The sequence below is a fragment of the Physeter macrocephalus genome, chromosome 11 (genome assembly GCF_002837175.3).
Source record: "Physeter macrocephalus isolate SW-GA chromosome 11, ASM283717v5, whole genome shotgun sequence".
In the NCBI taxonomy this organism is placed as follows: Eukaryota; Metazoa; Chordata; class Mammalia; order Artiodactyla; family Physeteridae; genus Physeter; species Physeter macrocephalus.
In genome coordinates, this window is record NC_041224.1 from 96,140,372 (window position 1) to 96,159,425 (window position 19,054).

The window sequence follows — 19,054 nt, forward strand, 5'->3', positions numbered from 1 at the left end:
CTCTGGAGGACTCCATTTCTGGTGTCATCCCCCTTTTCCACTACTATTCTTTATCCTCCCCATTGATAATGACACCAGGAAACAGGAGTTGTTCCATCTCAAGCTGCTGCTGTCTTAGGCTTTGCATCCCTCCTTCTTTCCTGGCTGGATGGGCTCCAGCGGGGAGGCTCAGCCTGTCCTTCCCAGGCCAGGACCAGCTTGGTGTGGCAGCCAACCCCAAGACATTCACCCAGGCAGCATCCCAAATTTTAGGACAACTTGATGAGAGAAAAGGTCAGTGGGACAAACCCAAACCTCTAGATGTTAAAGGGACACCTCACCCCTGTGGCCCCTCCAACCCCCATGCACCCCGAGAGGATAGACCTCAGTTGTGTGCTGGCTACCCCATTCATGCACATGCTAGGAAACCTGTGGGGATTTCGCCTGCTTATCAGGGCTTGTTTTGTCTTTGCCCTCTTCTGATTCCTGGTCCACAACCAGCTCCTTGTTGCTGTGTGCTCTGTCTGAAACGAAGATGATAGGCTGGAGAGAGGAGGGAAGTGGGGAGGGGGCAGGAAGGAAACAAGGATTACTGGCTGAGCGGGCACAAGGAGGCAGCCTCCCTCCTGGACCAGCTTTGTCCAGTGAAGAGGGAAAGAGCAGAGTTGGGAGTTCCTGAACCTCCGTTCAACCTCCATCTCTGCCACTAACAAGCGTGTGACTTGGGGAAAGATGCTAAGTCTCTCTGGACTTCAGTTCCTTATCTTCTCATGGAAGAATCATGAGGATTAAGCAAGGTAGTTAGTACACGTGAAAATGCTAAGAATGCTAAAAGCAGCATGATCTAGTGCAGTGATTTTCAAGTATTTTGTAGATTTTTTTTTTCAAATGGAAACACTGTTCAAATTAAATTTCCCCAGAAGTCATTAAAAACAGAGCTTCTCTGCTTGATGAAGAAGGCAGAGCTCTTTTCCCTCAGCATCCCCACATCACCGTGGCAGCTACTGAGGCACCTCCAAGGAACCTCTAGGACTCAGCAGAGGACACATTGAAAAGAGGACTCTGATTAATGGCATGGTCAGTGAGTGAGGTCAGAACACTTGGCTGGCGTCCCAGCTGTACCCCTCACATCTGAGAAATATCCTCTGGACTCAGTTTACTCATCTATTAATGGGGATGATAAAACCTGCTTTGGCTTTCTCATTGGGCTCTTATGGGGCTCACATGGGATACTGAATGTAAAACTGTATTGCAAAAACATTTAAGATTCTACACAAATATAAGGAGTATTTGCCAGACATGCTCATGCAAGTGAGGAGGATATAAAAGGGTGGAGAGCAGCCGCCATGCTGTGCCGGTACTGGTTGGTGTATACATCCCACAGGGAAAGCCAGAGGAGAAAGGCTAGGCTGGTGGCTGCAGTGCAGAGAGCAAGGGGGCAATCAGAGTCTCTCAGAGCAGAAATGGAACCTGACCGCTCTCTGAGTCCCCATTTGCCTTTCCATACTGTTCGTCTGGGACAGCACAAATGGACAGACCTATGGAAAGAGCTTCCCCGGCTTTGGCTCCCAGGAGGCCCCAAATACCTTGGCTTGCTCTGCCTTCCAAGCAAAGGGTCTTGTTCAAGTAACTGATGCTTGTAGGGAATCCCAGAGCAGTGGGGCTCACAGTCTGAGGCGGGGATGTGTGCCCATGGAAATGGTGTGCCCATGGACATGGTGTGGCCATGGGGCACCCCTGCCAGGCACACATCTTGGGGCCCAAGTGTGGGTCTGGGCAACACAGGCAATGGAGTGTAAGGGGCCTGCACTAGAGAGCTGAGGGCAAGAAACATGGGTTTTGGAGCAGACAGATATGATTTACAGTTCCATTAGTTGTGTGTCCTTAGGCAAGTACTTCTGAGTCTTTATCCTCATCTATAAAAGGGGAATCATAACAGCACCTACCTTGTAGATACTGTTGTAATGAAAACAATGTATATTTTAACCCCAGCACAGTGCCTTAATATGCAGTGTTAGGTGCGTAAGTGCTTGATGAATGTCAACTCCAGTCTGCATCAGCACCAGTGCTTGGAGGACCCCTATGCCGGATCCTTCCAGACACTGTCATGAACACTAACACCAAACCTTGTCTGATAGCCTATGGCTACTGCTCCGTGGGCTTGAGGATGCCGAAAGGTCAGTCATTTCTGGATGGCACTCTGGGTGGTCAAACCAGAATTCTAAAAGGGGCACCGTTATTGTAGGCACTACCACCCTGAAGACTATGGGGAAGTTATGGGGTGAATGGAGCAAGGATGGGGTTGATTACAACTGTAATCTCGAGTTCCAAAACCACACAAGGGAAACAGTGACCTTGGTCTCAGACGGAAGCTTACATCTGAGGCCCCTGAGATGCTCTTAGCACACGTGGTCACCTTTAGTGATGGTGTCCTTACAGCAAAGTGGTCTTAACCAGGACACCAGGAGGGACTATTCCTTAAGACCCCAGGAGGGGAAGCTGTCCAGGTAGCTCTCCTCATTTCTCCCCTATAACAGTCACGTTGAGCAGCTCCTCTGGGGCTGTGCCAGTGAAGCTTCTCTTCCCCTTTCCCCTATGCCATCTGGACACGCACAGCAAGCAGAGTCCATCAGGGCCCATGACTTAGGGGGTCTTAGTTCAGAGAGAGAGGTCACTGTTTAGGAGGGGATTTGCAACAGGCTTCACCTGGAACAAGAGCCCTGGCAGTGACAGCCCCTCTGGGCGTCCTAACCACCCCTTCCGCAGAAAGCTAAGAAAAAAGGAGGAGTGGGGAGCAGGCAGGGAAATAGAGGAGGGAGAAGGAGCCGTCCTGTCTGCAGAGCAGGCAGCTGGCATCACAAGGCCCTCACTCTCCATGGAAATCCTCACACAACTCTCTGTCCCTTGAGGAACGGAACCCATTGCCATTACCCTCAAGAATCAAGCCTTGCTTAGCTTAGCCAAACCGATTTCTGAGAAAGAAGAGGTGCTCCTTCTGGTTTTTGCAGGACCCCCGTGTCAGGCCCATTTTCACTGGAGGGCCATCCTCTCCCTCCCTCTTATGAGCGGGCAATATAACGTGGTGGTTCAGAGCACAGACTGCAGAACCAGACCTCCTGGTTCCAAGGGCTGGCTCCGCCACTTACTGGCTGTGTGATCTTGGGCAAGTTAGTCAATCTGCCTGTACTTTTTCTTCCTTTGAAAATGGAGATAATAGTAGTACAGGCATACCTTGTTATATTGTGCTTTGCAAACACTGCACTTTTTACAAATGGAAGGTTTGTGGCAACCCCGTGTTGAGCAAGTCATCGGTGCCATTTTCCCAACAGCATTTGCTCACTTTGCGTCTCTGTGTCATTTTGGTAATTCTTGCAGTATTTCAAACTTTTTCATTATTATGTTATTTGTTATAGTGGTCTGCAGTCAGTGATCTTTGATGTTACTACTGTGACTTGCTGAAGGCTCAGATGATGATTAGCATTTTTTAGCAATAAAGTATTTTTAATTAAGGTATGTACTTTTTTTTTTAGTTTTAATGCTATTGCGCATTTAATAGACTACAGTATAGTGTACACGTAACTTTTTTTTTTTTTTTATGTGGTATGCGGGCCTCCCTCTGTTGTGGCCTCTCCCGTTGTGGAGCACAGGCTCCGGACGCGCAGGCTCAGCGGCCATGGCTCACGGGCCCAGCCGCTCCGCGGCATGTGGGATCCTCCCAGATCGGGGCGCGAACCCGGTTCCCCTGCATCGGCAGGCGGACGCGCAACCACTGCGCCACCAGGGAAGCCCTACACGTAACTTTTATATGCAGTGGGAAACCAAAAAATTCGTGTGACTTGCTTTATTCCGATACTCGCTTTATTGTGCTGGTCTGGAACTGAACCTGCAATATCTCCGAGGTCTGCCTGTACCAATCTGATAGAGTTGCTGTGAGGGTTGAGAGAATCCATGGAAAACACCTAGAAGAGTGCCTGGCGCGTAGCCTCCACTCGGCAAGCATTAGCTATTGTTGCTGTGTACCCACAGATGCCACAGGAACTCAGGGAAGGAGATGGAGGGCTGGGGGGAGGGGGCAAGTCCAGTGCACGCATGCTCATGCGCAAACACTCGCCATGCTCTCTGCCCACTCACCCTCTTACACCCACCTTGGTTTTTTTCTTCTTCTGCACAAGGAAAGGAAATAATAAATGCAGAATAAGTGAAAAGCAAGTTCCCAGAAAATCCAGTGGCTTTTGGCTTCCCTGTGACCTGGTCCTCAGTGTGGGGTGAGGTTCCAGGGTTCAGAAATCCAGGTCACATGGAGCCAAATGGGACTGGAGGGTGAAAGGAGAAGAGAATTCTCCAGGCCCAGAGACTACCAGCTGCTATGGCCTTGCTTCTATAGTCCACTCTGCTACTGGACATGGCCAAGGAAGGGGATCTTCTGGCAGATGTTTTGTAGTTTTTAATGAAGTTGGTTACTAAAACACCAAAAAAAGTGGCTCACCCAAACTTGCCTAAAAATGAATTTTATTTGACTTACAGAGTTTTGGGTTTTGTTTTTTTTTGTTAAAATTAGAAGGTCTGGCAGTCTGCACGGGCCTGTGGCCCCCTGTGACAGCAATCCAGGGAGCTGGGAGCAGCAGCTCTCTGCACCCTCCAGATTGCTGCAGACACCACCACACCAGTTGTCTCTCCGACACTGAAACCAAGGGTCAGTTGAGAACTACAGGCAAATATACCAGTGTAGGGACACCAAAACCCCCATGCCTGCCTGCTCCACTCAGGTAGGTGACATGCCAGTCCCCGTAAGCTTTTGAGTTTGCAACGTCTGATAAACACACTGATTACTGACATTCAAAAGATGAGACTAGCACCAAATGCACTTAATACTAAAACCAACATCTGTGATAATTCAGAGGCACTTGGAGATCTGCCACTAGCACAGGGTCAGGATTAGAACCATGAGTGTTACTACCCAGAAGACAACTCAGTGGGGCATTTGCTGTCCTGTCACTGGCCCAGGACACACCCCCAGAACACGAGGGACAATTTATTAGCCAGAGCCCAAAGTCCAAGGCAGTCACAAGACTCCTCAACACAAGGAGACCCCAACACACACCAGCTCTGTGCATCTAACCCTGGGCCTCCCACCCTGGGGGGGACAGCCCTCGGCATGGGATGGGGGAGAGAGCCTGAGTCTGGGCTCAGAGAATCTGGATGTGAGTTCCAGCCTTGCCATTTACAAGCTCTGTGGATTCAAGGGAGCCATTTAACCCCACTGCGCCTCTGCTTCCTTACTTGAAAATCAGGGAGAATGACCTTATTATTACATCTCAGAAGCCTTGCAAGGATCAAGTGATTTGACACATGTGAGAAGTACCTTGTAAGGTAAAACACGTGAACAATAATCACCATTTAAGGGCCCGTGCTTTGCCAGACCCTTCATGTACATGATCTCATTGATTCAAAGCTCAGAAAAGCTTTGCAAGGCACATATTACCATCCCTATTTTACAGAGTAGGAAACTGAGTCAGAGGAGTTATATAACTTGTCTAGGTCACAGAGCTGGCGGGTGGAATACCCAGGTTTTTACGCTGACTCCAGAGCCAGTGTAGGGCTGGTTTTTTACTATGTGAGATTCTAACTCAGAATCCAGAGCTGGCTGCTGCTGTTGTTATCCCTTCCTGTGGCCTTGATCCCTCCCCCTAATTGTTCAGACTGCTTCTCCTTCTAGGACTCTCTTCTGTTCTTCTAGCCCCTGGACTAACTAAATATCCCCAGGACATAAGTCCCATGACTTCAGGCCATGCCACATAGAAGTTGCAGTAACACGGAGTAATTGCTCTGCACACCCCAGACTCCCACACCCCTCTGCTGATACCCACTCTCCCCTCCATCACCCGCCTGTGCCCTGGGCCTTGTCACACGTAAGAGCCAAACCACTTACCACTGGCCGATCCACGGAGATTGTATTCTCAACTTCCCTGTGAGGAACACAAACATGAGGGTATCTCAGTGTCACCAGGAGTAAGTAGGAAGCACAGAGGGGATTTGCTCAGGTCACCTGGCTTCTCAGAGTCAAGTTGGCACTGACCTCAAGAGAACCCCAGGAACTAACATCCTCCACCACAGGTATCATTCCCTGCAGCCAAGTGCAGACACAGGGCTTCTTGTTGGCTTTGTCCAGATTTCCCCAAATGCATTACCCAGCCACCTATCCATGGACCTTGTGCTTCTTTTAGGGACAGAGGTCAAAGTGGCAGGACCTATGAACTCATCTCTGATGACCAAGAGGGCAGGATGTGGCCTTGCTGGCCTCCCTGGTCACCCTAACCCTAAAAGTTCAATCACCCCCAGCTGCTTCTATCCCTCCTCCCACTTTATTTTTTCTCCTAATCACTTATCTAAATCTAATATACTCTGTATACTTTTTCCTGTACATTGTCATCTCATGCTAGAATGTTAAGCTCCCTGAGGGCAGGGATTTCCTTCTGTTTAATTCACTGCTCTATCCTCAGTGCCTAGAGGAAGAGTGCCTGGGACATAGCAAGTGCTCGATAACTATCTGTGTGATGGATGGATGTAGGAGAGAAGTGGCCAGTGGCTTGGGAAGACGGGAAGAGGTACAGCCTGGTCAGCACATCCCAGGACTCCTGGAGGAGACCTGTCCAGCTGCCTCACACCTCTAATCTCTGGAATGGGCCATGTGGGCTCTTAGGGGGAAAAGCCAGGCTGGGACTCACTCAGAGAGGTTCCTCTTTTCAGAGAAGACCCGGAGGATGAATTCCCCCTCCTGGTGGGGCTCGTAGGTGGAGGGCACAATGACGTACTCGCTGGGAGGCAGGCGGAAGCGCTCAGACACCTCCCGCATGTTGATGTAGGTTTTGCTCCTGGCCTTGGAGGCGTTGTACAGGAAGAAGTCCTTCTGCAGGTGCTGCTTGTTCCCGTGCATCTGAGGGAGAGAAGAGCCCAAGGGACCTGAGCCCCTCGGGAGGGACGCCCTGTCCTGCTCAGTCCTCCTCCAGGGAGTCCTCCTTGCCGATTCCCTGGTCACCCGTTTCATAGTCATGACCTACCGACTTCTGATTCCTAAGGCCTTGAATAGTTCAACATCCCTGGAGCTCCCTACTCCGTCCATATCCCCTTCCGTTTCTGCTGTGATCCAGAAGTGAGTGTCAACTCCGGCATCCCCCACTCAGGGCCACTTACCAGAACTGCCGCTGCTTAGCTGCAGATCACCTCCAGGCTGGGGAAGGACCCCAAGGAGGTAGGGGGAGCCGTGGCTGGGGTCTGAGGGAGGCGATCCCTCCATCCCAAAGAGGGCAGTCAGCCTCAGAATGTGTCTGTGTGACTCTGTGTGTGAGTGTGAGCGAGTGTGTGAGTGTGTGACGGTCTCTGGCGGGAGGGGTGAAAGGGCACATTGTAGGGGTGGTGGTCAGGAGGCCATGCAGTACCCTGAGGCCCTGGCTCTGGAGTTGAGTAATGAGGGCAAGGCCCTCTCCTATCGTAGTCCTGCCCACAAACCCCACAGGAGGCTCCCCGATGTGCCATAGGTGGACATAGGCCCCCGGGTAACGCTGCACGCACTGCTGGGCTGCTCCACTTCTGTACCTCTTTGGGAACCTTGGGGAGAAACAGAAAAGGAAGGTGTTCAGATTCTGTGATTTCAGATCTGAATGGGGATGGAAAGCTTGCCAAAAGGGCATGCTAGCAATCATAGAGCAAATGCAGGGGTCTGACTCCCCGTGTACCTACCTGGAGAGCCCTGGCCCGCCTCCACCTCCCCTAGACGGGGTTTTTTTCCCACTCGTTACAAACTTCTAAGAGGTTCTGACACAAGTGGGCCCGATATCAGGAGTTTGGGGGGCTCATGGGTATTGGGGAAGCCGGGGGACTCCTCGGGAAGCCCCCTGAAAGCCTCCTTCCTGAAAAGGTGGTCTGAAGCTGATCAGGGACGGCGCACCTCGTAGATGGCGAAGCCGATGGTGAAGAGGTTGGCCCCCAGCTTCCGGTCCTTCCGCCGGTTCTTCTGCATCAGGGCCACCAGGAAGCTGCAGATCACCTCGGAGTCTTCAGGGTCGTCGTCCTCCTCCAGGAGCTTCAGACGGTACTGAGGGTTGGTCCAGAAAGTGTCTGTGCCCCGCAGAAAGGAATTGTACATTCAGATCTGCCTCTCAGAGACAAGGCAGGACGGGAGATGAGACAGAGGGAACCTATTTATCTCTATCCCCCCCACACCTAGGTGCTCAAATATGTAGGGAAAAAAAATGATCCAGGCATTTGTCTAATTATTTGGTGTGTGGGGGTTAGCCTTTACACCTTTATACAGGTGGAGCTGCGCTGATGCCTGTGTGGCTCCTCCTTCCTCTCTGAACTTTCATTCTCTGTCTTTGCTGATGGTTTCACTTTCCTCACCTGCCTCGTCAGTGTTGTTGGTCCCTGGGATTTGGTCCTAGGCCTCTTCTCTCACCCCATCATTCTACCTCCCTAGGCTGTCTTATTAACTCCCACTTTCTAACTGCTCCCTGCATGCTGGTGACGCTTGAGCTGCAGATCCCAGCCTCAATGTCTCTTTTGACTCCCTCCCTTTGTCCCTTTGATCTTTCTTTTTTCTTGCTCCCTCCCTTCATCCCTTCTTCCCTCCTTCCCTCCTTTCCTTCCTCTCTTCTTTCCATCCTTTCTTCCTTCCTTCCACAAATCTATATTGAGTCCCTATCGTAGAGTCAAGTACCATTCTTATCTGTGCATCCAGTTCTCTGTCACACATCTTCACCTGGATATTTACAGGTGCCTCAGACTTCCCATGTCCCAAAGTAAACTCCCCTCCTTCCCCTCCCCTCCCCAAAACCGACTCCATCATAAAAAACAAACAAAAATATCACCGATTGTTTTTCTCTTGTGTGTTTCATGTTACATCCCTGGCACCATCTACTCAGGCTCCCAGAGTGGGAATCTTGAAGTTGTTCTTCCTTCTCCACATCACCCAGTATTCCCTCCCCTCAACCTGCCCCATCCCCCCAATCTCTGCTGCTCCTGACCTGGCCTAGGCTTTCCTCATCTCTGGCTTGAATTCTTGCAGAAGCTGCTAACTCAGTCCTCCAGTCCCATCCTCAGCATTATGAACACAATCCTGTTCTGACATAATAACCTGCTTAAAAGTTGTTACCAGCTCCTTAATGCAAACTCCTCAGCATGGAGGTGTCCTTCTCAGTAAAATGGGGACAGTTTAATAAGATAATGTGTGTCTGGGACTTTGTAGAGACTCAGCAAATGCTAGTTAATATTCTTCTACCTGGAACTTGTTCTGCTTGGATCCTCCCCCCATCCAGAGCATCTCCCACCTGGGAAGTTGCGGCAGCCTCCAGCAGAGCAGCCCCTCACCCAGCGGCCCTCGTTCACGGACACTGTCCAAGTCTGAAGCTTGTCGGACTCCAGGGCATCAGCTGTGAGGTTGCAGATCTCCAGCTTTGTGAAATGGTAGATGAAATCATCATAGGACATCCTGAGAGGTTGGAAGAAGAGAGAGACCCATATGGGAGGCTGGGAAAGGTAAGACTCCAGGGCTAACACAGTACAATGAGATAGTCCAGAGCCACTTGTTCATGATCCTAGAGAGGACCCTGTCCTTCCTTTTTAGGGTCAGTACTGTCAGTTCTGATGTATCCCTTGCAATAACGACTCAAACTCATGTGTTCTTGATGGGAGAGCTTGGCAGCAATTCAGTTCTCCAAAGTGTTACTGTGTGCCCCTCCACCGGGCTCAGGCACTGGGCCAGGGGAAAGAGAGATGGTTGGGGAAGGACAGATGATTAAGCAAGCAATTTTAAAGGTGATGAGTATCACAGATAAATTAATCCCAATCCTGAGGAAAACAAGGGGATCCTGAAGAAAGTTCCTTTTAATCTGAGACTTGAAGGCTGAGTAGAAATTATCTGAGTGAGGGGGAGGGGGGCATTGACTGAGCAGAGTAAGTAGAGCTTCCTCAGCTCAGGAAACAGCTTTGCGGAGGCCGGAAGGGAGCAAGTGGCTGGAGCAGTGTGAGTGGTGGAGGGGCACAGAGAGGTGGGAGCCACAGCGTGCTGGCCCGGTCCTGGGCTCAGTCATCACCATGACTCTTGGGCTCCTCTCAAAACCTCAGTCTTGCTGGGTCTCTGGCTGGATTTGGAGAACAGGGCCCAGATGTCCCAAGGGCTGGAAGCTGATGGCCTCTGTCCAGCGATGGAGGCTTGAGATTTCAGCTCCCACCCCGTCCCCTACCCTGGAGGGTCCTCTTGGGTCCTGGACTCACCAGAACTCTCCATCCTCCATGACCTGGTGGTGCAGACGGGCCTTCTCGTTCTTCTCCACAAAGCTCCAGTCCTTCCAACTGGAGGGAGAGTGGAGGAGTTAGGGAAGGAAAAAGAAAGGGACGGCCTGGTGTGAGTTGGGACAGGAGGTGTCAGAGAAATATGAATAAGTTCAGAGAATAGGTCATCTGCAAACTGCAGCCAGTGTGAACCATCGAAATGCAAATCTGATCTGATACCCTCAGTGTAAAACCCAATAATTGCTTCCCACCATCCTCAGGATTAAGACCACGCTTTTTGAATGGTTTATAAGGGCTTGACTCTTCTCTGGCTGAATCTTTAACCATTCCTCACACTTTAAAGTTAGGAGTTGGGCTCTGGAAATAGGTAAACTGGGATTTCAATTTAATCATACCAGTACTAGCTGTAACCTTGGGCAAGTCACTTCAACCCTCTCAGCTTCTGTTTTCTCAACTGCAAAAGGGGAATGATTATATCAACTACTCACAGGGCTGTGATGAGCAAGAAATGCAAAACTTTTAGAACAGACCCGTCATCTAATAAGTAACTGTCTGGGTTACTGAGAGAAAGACCAAACATGTAAACTTCTCCTTCCTCCTGCCACCCCACGAAACATGCCAGTTTTGTGTTTTAAAAGGCTGGGCAGTTTTATACACTCTTTCTCCCGAAGAAAGAGGAACTAAAGCAAATTTGTGTTTCAGGCATGTGGAGGAGAATGAAACTAAACTAGTTTGGAGAGGTAAGGGATTGAGGAAGTACTTGGAACCAGGGAATACTGGAGGGGAAGTAGAGATTCCTGAGACCAGCAGGAGGGGCACAGTGTCGGGGAGTTGGGGGGAGGGTCTCCTTGTGTGACTGAGGCTGGGCCCCACTAGTCAGTGATCCCTGCAGTGGAGGTGTTGTCAGAAAGTGAGTTAAGGCCGGACACCAAGATCTGAGACTGGAGGACACAGCGAAGGTCCCTGTGGGTGACTCGGGCCAGTGGAGTGGACAACTTGATGGGGCACCGAGGGCCTTCCCAGAGCAGAGAGCCCAGTTCAAATGCCACTCCCTCCAGGCAACTTTCCACCTTCCTGTCCCACCCAGACCGGGAGAAGGGCTCCCTCTTTGTGACCCTTACCATAGCATCTCTCTCAACGATTAGTGTTTTTCTGTCCTTCCCACTGGACCTTAAAGCCTACAGGGCAGGGCCTGAATCTCTGCGTTCATTTCTAAGTCCCCAGACAGTAGCATGGGGCCTGGCACATACTGCACACTGAGGAACTGGGGATTTGTCGCATGGATAAGAGAAGGGAATGGTAAGGAGACCAGGATCAGCACCTTATCGGTCTACCAAGCGAGGCTGCCTGCTCACGGAAGGACCCCAGTGCTTAGACCTGTGCTTGGGATTCAGTAGGTGCTCAGCGAATACTTGCTAAGTGAATGAATGGCCGAATGAACCAGTTATTACGGTGCCCTGAGATGAGAGGTATGTTGACGTAAGCCAGGGGCTGAAGGACACACACAGCCTGGGTGTGGTCCTTCCCAGCTGCTGAGTCCTGCTCTCCCGCCTTGGGAATAAAGGAGCTCCAGGGCCTACTCTCCAACCAGAGAGGTGGAGTCAGGAGCCAGTGATTGGGGTGGGACAATAAAGGCTTTGTGAACATTCTGGAGCCTTCATAACAGCTTCCCCAGGTGTGTTATTTTTGCTGCCCCCAGTCACTTGCTCTCAGTGATAAGCAGTAAAGTTCTTGCAAAGGGCCTGTGCATCTCTTTATGGAGACAGTGAGGGAGAGGAAATCTTAGCACTGGTTAGGTGCTCTCCTGACACAAGCACCGCGTTTTCTCCTCATAACAGCCCACCGGGTAGGTGCTAACGTTGTTCCCATTTTACAGATAAGGCAACAGAGATTCCGAGAAGGGAAGTCACCTGTCCAGTCCAGACCCCTGCATCAAGACTCCCCTCCTGCCTGGACCTAGCCCAGGCTTTCTAGACATCTTTCCTTTCCAGACAGTGGCCATCAGCAAGCTCTCTGGATCCCAGGTTCCCGTGGCTCTGCTCCCAGCCCTTCCCTGAAGCCCACGTCCCCTCTTCTCCTCTGCGGATCCTTGGTTTTAAGGGTGATTTTAGACCAAGCATTTGTAGTACTCTTGTGGCTCGGTACCCAGCCCTGCCTTGCCCCAGGCCTTGTTGTCCCCTATTCGTGGGGTCCCCGCACCCACCTGTCACTCCAGGAGCCATTCCACTCCACCTGGCCCCAGGGGTTCCGCAGCCGCACCAGCTTCACTTTCTCACCCTTGTACAGGGCCTTGAGCAAAGAGAAAAAGCTTTCTCCCTTTGGGCCCTTTCTGAAAGGGGGTCTTCTGTCTTGCCCTGAGGGCTGGGGTGGGAGTGGGGAGAGAATGCTGTACGGGGGGCTGTCCTGCCTGGCCCCGGTCAAGGACACTAACCACAAGTCCCCTGTGGAATGGCAGGGTGATGGGTCAGAACCTTAGGGCTGAGTCTGCAGGAGTCAGTCTTGGCCACCACCTTGCCATCTTCTAAGAAGTGATTTTCCAGCGAACATCTGGCCATTCAGAGCTTTGGGAGAGGGGGCAGGGAATATAATGTAGGGCTCTGCTAGCACAAGGTGCCTCTGTGTGAATTAGATAAAATGCCCCTGCTGGCTGAGAAACTATAGAAAATGTCCCTTCCAGATGGATCAATCAGAAAAAGGGGCCCTTCCTTCTGTCTGCTGCATGGGCTGCTGCAGACGACTGCCCCTCTCTGCCCATCTCTGTGAACAGGGCACAACTCGCCCAACTGTGCACAAGGGGCCTGACAAGGTTCCTGTCTCTGATGTGACCCGGTGAAGGCCAGACATCCCAGGGGGAGCAAAACCTTGGAACTGACCATAAAAAACAAGGAACACAAGAGCCTATGATATCAACTTCATAAAACCAAAGTGCTTTCTATTTGTTCTTTGGAAATGTTGGGGCAATTGCTATCTTTAGCACTAAAAACAAACATAAACTGAGCACCATCTTGTGGCAAGATCCACCTACCAGTCCCAGTGGTCTCCTCCATCCCCAGGCGCTCAGCCTGAGTGCCTGATTGGAGGCAAATTCTACAGATGTGAAGGGACACAGAAAGCCAAGTCCTGACTTCGGGAGGTTCACCCAAGTAGCCCCTCAAGTCCCGTCCCGCCGAGCCCCCGCCAGGCTCACCTCGTCCAGCCCAGTGACTGAGTAGGCGTGGCCTTTGACCAGCCCGCAGGCCATTCTTGTCTCATACTGAACTGGAACAATCGTCTGTGGAGTGAAAACCAGACAACCTGTCAGGGGTTGCTGCCTGAGACAAAGTTCACACTGGTTCATGTCCTGGGTTCTGCAAGGACAGGACGAGGACTCCTCCATGCCCTGGAAGTGTGCCTCCCAGCCATGAGAAGGCCCTCACTAGCCCTTTCAGAGAGCCAAGAAGATGCAGCCCAGACAAGTGGTTTCCCCAGACCGTCGGAGAGCGACATGGAGCTGGGGCACGAGGTGGGTGAGAGCATGCCTGGCCCTCCTTTCTGGATCCCTTGGGGTCCTGCAGAGGAGGAAGTGGGGGCAGATGGAGGCTGCCCTGGATTGGGCTCCCCTTCCCCTGAGCCCACCCAGGGTTGACTATTCCTGGAAGGGAAAGGGATTGGGAAAAGGGGGTTAGACGAAACATGTAGGTCTAACCCTTTATCTTTACATCCTCTCACCTCCTCCACACCCCTCCAGAACATGCTCAAGCAATCATAAGTGCCCAGGGAGAGAATTCTGACAAGGCCAGAGGAGAGTCCTGCTGAGACATGACCGTGCCTCAGGGAGCAGGGGTAGCTCTTCCATTTGAGATTTGCAGCCACAGGAGATCCTCGGCAGAGGGGTAGGATCAGCAAAGCCCAGTGAGCCCTAGACGGATCTCTGTGGCTTCACTTTGCCTGATAGCATAACAGCTTTAAGAGGAGCAGCCTGGAGGCCTTTTCAAGGTGAGGGGTGTGTGGAGGGCCAGGGCTTTTTGCATCTCAGCCTCTTCCAGATTCCAGTCTTTATAGGACCCAGACCATGCTGAATAGAAAGGGAGGGGGGCAGGAGATGCGTGCATCTCTCAGTTCTAGGCGGTGGGGGGAGGGGAGGGAGGGAGGGAGCCACTTGAAATGACTCTTGTGGCATTACTTATGCATACCTAGCTATTCCACTGCTGGCCATCTGTCCTAAGGAAATCATCATGGACAGACACAAAGATGTATCTTATAGGCTGTTCATCGTAACATTTAAACATAATAGCCAAGAACAGAAAAAGAAAACCTAAATTCCCAATAATAAGGTGTTGGGTAGATAAATTATAACTTATTTGCATGGTGGAATATTGTACAGCCGCTAAAAAAAATGTTAGGGGAGACACATTAAGAATATAATTCTCATTGGCACATTAGGAATATAAAGCTAACTGAAAAAAAGCATGCTGCAAAGAGGTACATACAGTATGACAGCTATTTTAAAATAAAAATTTAGATTAATAGTATGCATAGAAAAATACTAGAAGGACGTATACCAAATGTTATTATCCTTAGATGGGGAAAATATAGCTTAATTTTTCTCCTGCTTTACTCCATGGCACGTATTACTTCTAAAAGTACTAGAATATAAACTCTGGGGCGGGGGTGTTGGGGGGAGACTGCTTGTTCACTAGAATCCTAAACAAAGGGGAGAGAATTTTCTTTGTTTGCTAGAAGAGTGCCTAGTGCCTAGTAGGAGCTCAATACATATGTGTTGAATACATAAATGAACAAATTAGAAGGAGAGAAGTACTTTAAAATGAATGAAGTCTCTCTTGTATTTCTGCCTGTTAATTTGTTATCAGAGAAACTGCCTGGACCATGGAGTTTGAAGGACCTCCCACAGAGATTCCCTCCAAAAGCTGCCTCCCACACCTTCCTCAGGAGCCTTGGAGAGGGCAAGTTATTCCAACCCAGACCCTTGGAAGGCCTCAGGAGGAGCCTGTGTGTGAGGTGCTGGCTGCTGAGGAAGGTCTGACACCACACACAACAGGGCCAGGTCATGCAGGTGGGAGGGATGGTCAGCCCTGACAATCAGAGGAGTACACACCCGGGTCGGTCTGTCATCTGAGCATCCCTCAGGGATGAGGTCTGAATCCCTGAGAAGCGAGTTATTCATATTCCTCACCATCCGCTCAATCAAGTCCCTCATGTTCAGACCAGAAGGAGAGGTTCCATAGGTCATGTTTGTGCCATCCTGAGGCCCGACGGGGAGGGCAGGGGAAGGGGCGGGAGAGAAAGCAAACAAAGGAGGGTGATAGAAAGGGAAGGAGACAGAAAGAAGGGAGGGGACAGACAAAGGAAAAGAGGAGAGATAAGTAGAGCATGAATGCAGAAAAGATGGAGAACAGTGATGCAGAAAGAAAATGTTCATCCATGGGTGCTTTACGCTGGCTCATCTTCCCAAGCTTCCCCATCTACTTGGGTGTACCAGGAGAGGAAGGAACAGGAATTTAGCTTGGGGCTCTTCCTCAGCAATGGAAATCGCCAAGACTATTATACATTGAGCAGCCCCCAGGAAAGGTGTCTCTCCTGGCCAGTCTGCCATTCCCTTACTCTTGGCTCTGGTCTCAGTTCACACCACTTTGTTGCACAGGCTGAGTTTCTCCCAGATTACAACACAAAGCCCGTATCCCAAGTGAGAGATACAATCAAAGCTCAATGACTGGGAGGCTTTCTTAGGGAACTGGTGGGCTCAGGTCCGTAAGCCAAGTGTGTGGCCAGCTTAATAGTGGCATGCTGGGACTGAGAAACACTGGCCACAGAGGCCTACACTGACATAGGCCTCTGGACCTATTTCCACCTAAATTCCAGGGCTTAGAATGTCCTTGCTGAATATCTTTATTGAAAATCTCCACGAACTCTTCTCCCTTGAGAAATTCCCAATTTTCCAAGTTGAGAACCAGTTCCACCTTCCTAAAACAGTAGATTCACCCTATCCCGGAGGAAAGCACTATGCTGCTAGTCACTGGGTAAGGCTTCCCGATAGCTGGCAGCTTGCTGCCTGCATCCCACACCCTAGACTTACATCAATGGAGCAACCCATGAGGGAGCCCCTCTCGATGGCTTTCTTCATGATCTTGTACATGTCTCTGGGAGCATCCTTGATTTCAAAAAACTCTGTTACTCCTCCTGTGAAGTCCTCCATGGCCTCTGTAGTGTTCCCACCTTTCAGGGCTTCATATGAACCATGGAGCCTTAGAGAGAGGATGAAGACCAATCTGGGGTCACCGGGTTCTAGGAAACATGACCCAGGTACCCCTACCACCAGAACTTTACTCTAGGGTCCTGTGATGTTGTCTCATCCAGTTCACCAACAAACCTGTAAGCTGTTGGAATAGGTACTATGATTCCCTTTCTTCACAATGGAGAAACTGAGCTCTAGAGGCTAAGTGACCAGCTAAGGCCACAGAGAGGAGAAACACTGGGATGGAACCCACTATTCCCACTTCCTGATGCTTTCCACTATACCCTGAACCTGAGGTAGGGCTCTGTTAAAGCCATTAGTAGCTGGGGTGGGGCTTCTAAGTTTAGAGATAACATGGCTTTATTAATATATTGCAAGCTCATGAGGTGGAGCCAAGCCAGACTCTGGAATCTGAGCTCCAGAGATATAATGCTCTCATCTAGGATTCGCAATGCCACCAAGAAGGCAGGATTAAAGAGCTCACTACGGGAAGCTAAAGCTAAAGATTTCCTACACACGTCTTATTTCTACTCTTAGTGGTTTTACTTAGAATCACTGCTGCCTGGACCAGATCTACACACACACACACACACACACACACACACACACACACACACCCACACACACACACACACACACACACACACACACACACGCTCACACACACACACACACACACACACACACACACACGCTGGATTTTGCAGTCCACCTCCTCGCCTCTAGCCCTGCCTCTCAGTCTAAAGTGCTGCTTACTTAGCATAAGCCTTCTCCAGCAGAGCGCTCCAGAACTCATTGTGGTGGTTGGATTTGGTGAAAACCAGTTCATTGTTGTAAGTTGGCAGGCAGTCATCAATAACCACGTCCACCCAGTCTCCATAGCGCCAGAACTGCACAGAAGCGTCAAGCACAGAGTCACATCCTCAGATTACCATTGGGAAATGTGTCCCTACCCCACATTCCTTAATACCAAGCACCTTGCTGCTCGTTCATATTATTCTGGGTTTGGAGCGTGTGACTGTCTCTAACTGGACTAGGAGCTCCTTGAGGGCAAGAAGTGGTTTACAAACCACTCTCTCTTCTACCCAGTCCAGCTCGGTATGAGGGATGGTAGGCGCTCCCTACATACCTGAGGGCTTGAGATTTTCCTTTTCCTGCTCTGTAAGTCTGGTGTGTGGCCTAGGTATCAGTATTTTTAGGTATCTCAGCTGATCCTGATATGCAGTCAGGGTTGAGAACCACTGGTCTAGGTGAAGGTGATGTATGATTTATGTATTTCTTGATGACAAATAAGGTAGAAATTGCTGCTGAAGAAGAAGGATTGACGTGGAAAAGGATAGTGACCCAGAATATACTCTGGCTAAAGCAGGAACACTGTCCAATATTCTCAATTCTGGATAATGTTCTTTTTTGAAAAAATCAGTTTTGACCCAAGAAAGCCAAATGTAGTTTAATTTCCTTCTAATGACATTTTCTCCCTTATGGACAAGAGGGCAAAAATCTGTCTGGTCTTCGTGTTTATGATCCTTTAGATATCAGACCTTTTAACTATTTGAGGGAGGTGAGTAGCTTGATTTTGAAGAAACAAAATTCAGGGCCCAGCTGCCTTGCCTGAGCTGGGACGGCAGCAGGACACTGATCCTGAACCTGCAGAGAAGACCCTTTCTGAAGTCTTCAGTCCTGGGATAGAAGATCAACTGATGATCTGGGTCAGCCCAGGACATTTGGAGGCTTAAGGGCTGGAGACAGATTGATGCCTCAGAACCCCAATATCTGCTAGATGCCCACATACGAAGCTCTTTTCAGTTCTGGGCCAGCAGGGGTTTGGCTCTTTGCCAGGACAATTTGGATCCAGAAAGTTTCCAATGACTGAATTGATTCTGGAACCAAAAGACTCATTGCTGGGCCAAAGCAGAAGCCTGGTTCCCAGATTAACCAGACTTTTCTTCCAGAGGCTGGAAAGGGTGCGTGATAGTCTTGGTATAGACCTGTGTTTAAGGGACACAAGTAAAAAAGAGCTGCAGCCGTGGATGGGATTTCCTTTACAACCTAAAGGGCCCTCTGGATTCCCAGTGCTAGTATCTTAGGGATTTACTTGAGAAGGGCTGCCGGTAATAACATAGAAGCCAGCCAGCTGGAGAGGCAAAAATAAACCCACAGGTCAGCAAACAGGATATCCTCCAACCTTTCTGGGGCCTAGCGGAAGGTGTAGGGGTTTGAGGGTAGGAAGAGATAAACAACTGCTTCCTCACAGGCTTGAGGCCTGAAGGGGATCACTGCCCACATCCATGGCTGGGAGGGTGGGTGGGAACCTTTCCTGGAGCCACTAGGAAGTGAAGGCAGGGAGACCAGTGGTGAGTAGACAGCAGCTGGCCCTCTTAACTACACTCCTTGACCTCACCTGGAAGTGAAAGATCCCCGCGTAGTTTTCGGTGAAATTCTGATCATGGGGTATGACCCGGAAAAGCAGTCGCTTGTTCAGGGTCAGGCAAGCGATGGCTGCGAGAAACCAGCAGTCCCCTGCAGGCAAACACGCGGCACAGGTCACGGGAGGGC

General features: G+C 50.3%; 1 protein-coding gene across 9 annotated transcripts in view; it reads right to left on the minus strand.

Moving 5' to 3' along the window:
• Positions 1-19,054, minus strand: part of CAPN3 (calpain 3) — a 49,636-nt gene that overhangs the window by 3,732 nt on the left and 26,850 nt on the right. For 3 of the 9 annotated variants that reach the window (XM_007104858.4, XM_028495437.1, XM_028495439.2), the window contains exons 3-16: positions 18,900-19,018; positions 17,255-17,388; positions 16,340-16,508; positions 15,362-15,508; positions 13,454-13,537; positions 12,470-12,555; positions 10,249-10,326; positions 9,303-9,463; positions 7,925-8,094; positions 7,573-7,584; positions 6,705-6,913; positions 5,909-5,945; positions 4,125-4,142; positions 409-522 (exon numbers count right to left, since the gene is read on the minus strand). In XM_007104858.4, the coding sequence (XP_007104920.1) occupies positions 409-522; positions 4,125-4,142; positions 5,909-5,945; positions 6,705-6,913; positions 7,573-7,584; positions 7,925-8,094; positions 9,303-9,463; positions 10,249-10,326; positions 12,470-12,555; positions 13,454-13,537; positions 15,362-15,508; positions 16,340-16,508; positions 17,255-17,388; positions 18,900-19,018 (1,538 nt within the window). Of the gene's footprint in view, positions 1-408; positions 523-4,124; positions 4,143-5,904; positions 5,946-6,704; positions 6,914-7,548; positions 7,585-7,924; positions 8,095-9,302; positions 9,464-10,248; positions 10,327-12,469; positions 12,556-13,453; positions 13,538-15,361; positions 15,509-16,339; positions 16,509-17,254; positions 17,389-18,899; positions 19,019-19,054 lie in introns of all 9 variants that reach the window. The other 6 variants (XM_028495440.1, XM_028495435.1, XM_028495438.2 and 3 more) reach the window with 4 other exon arrangements.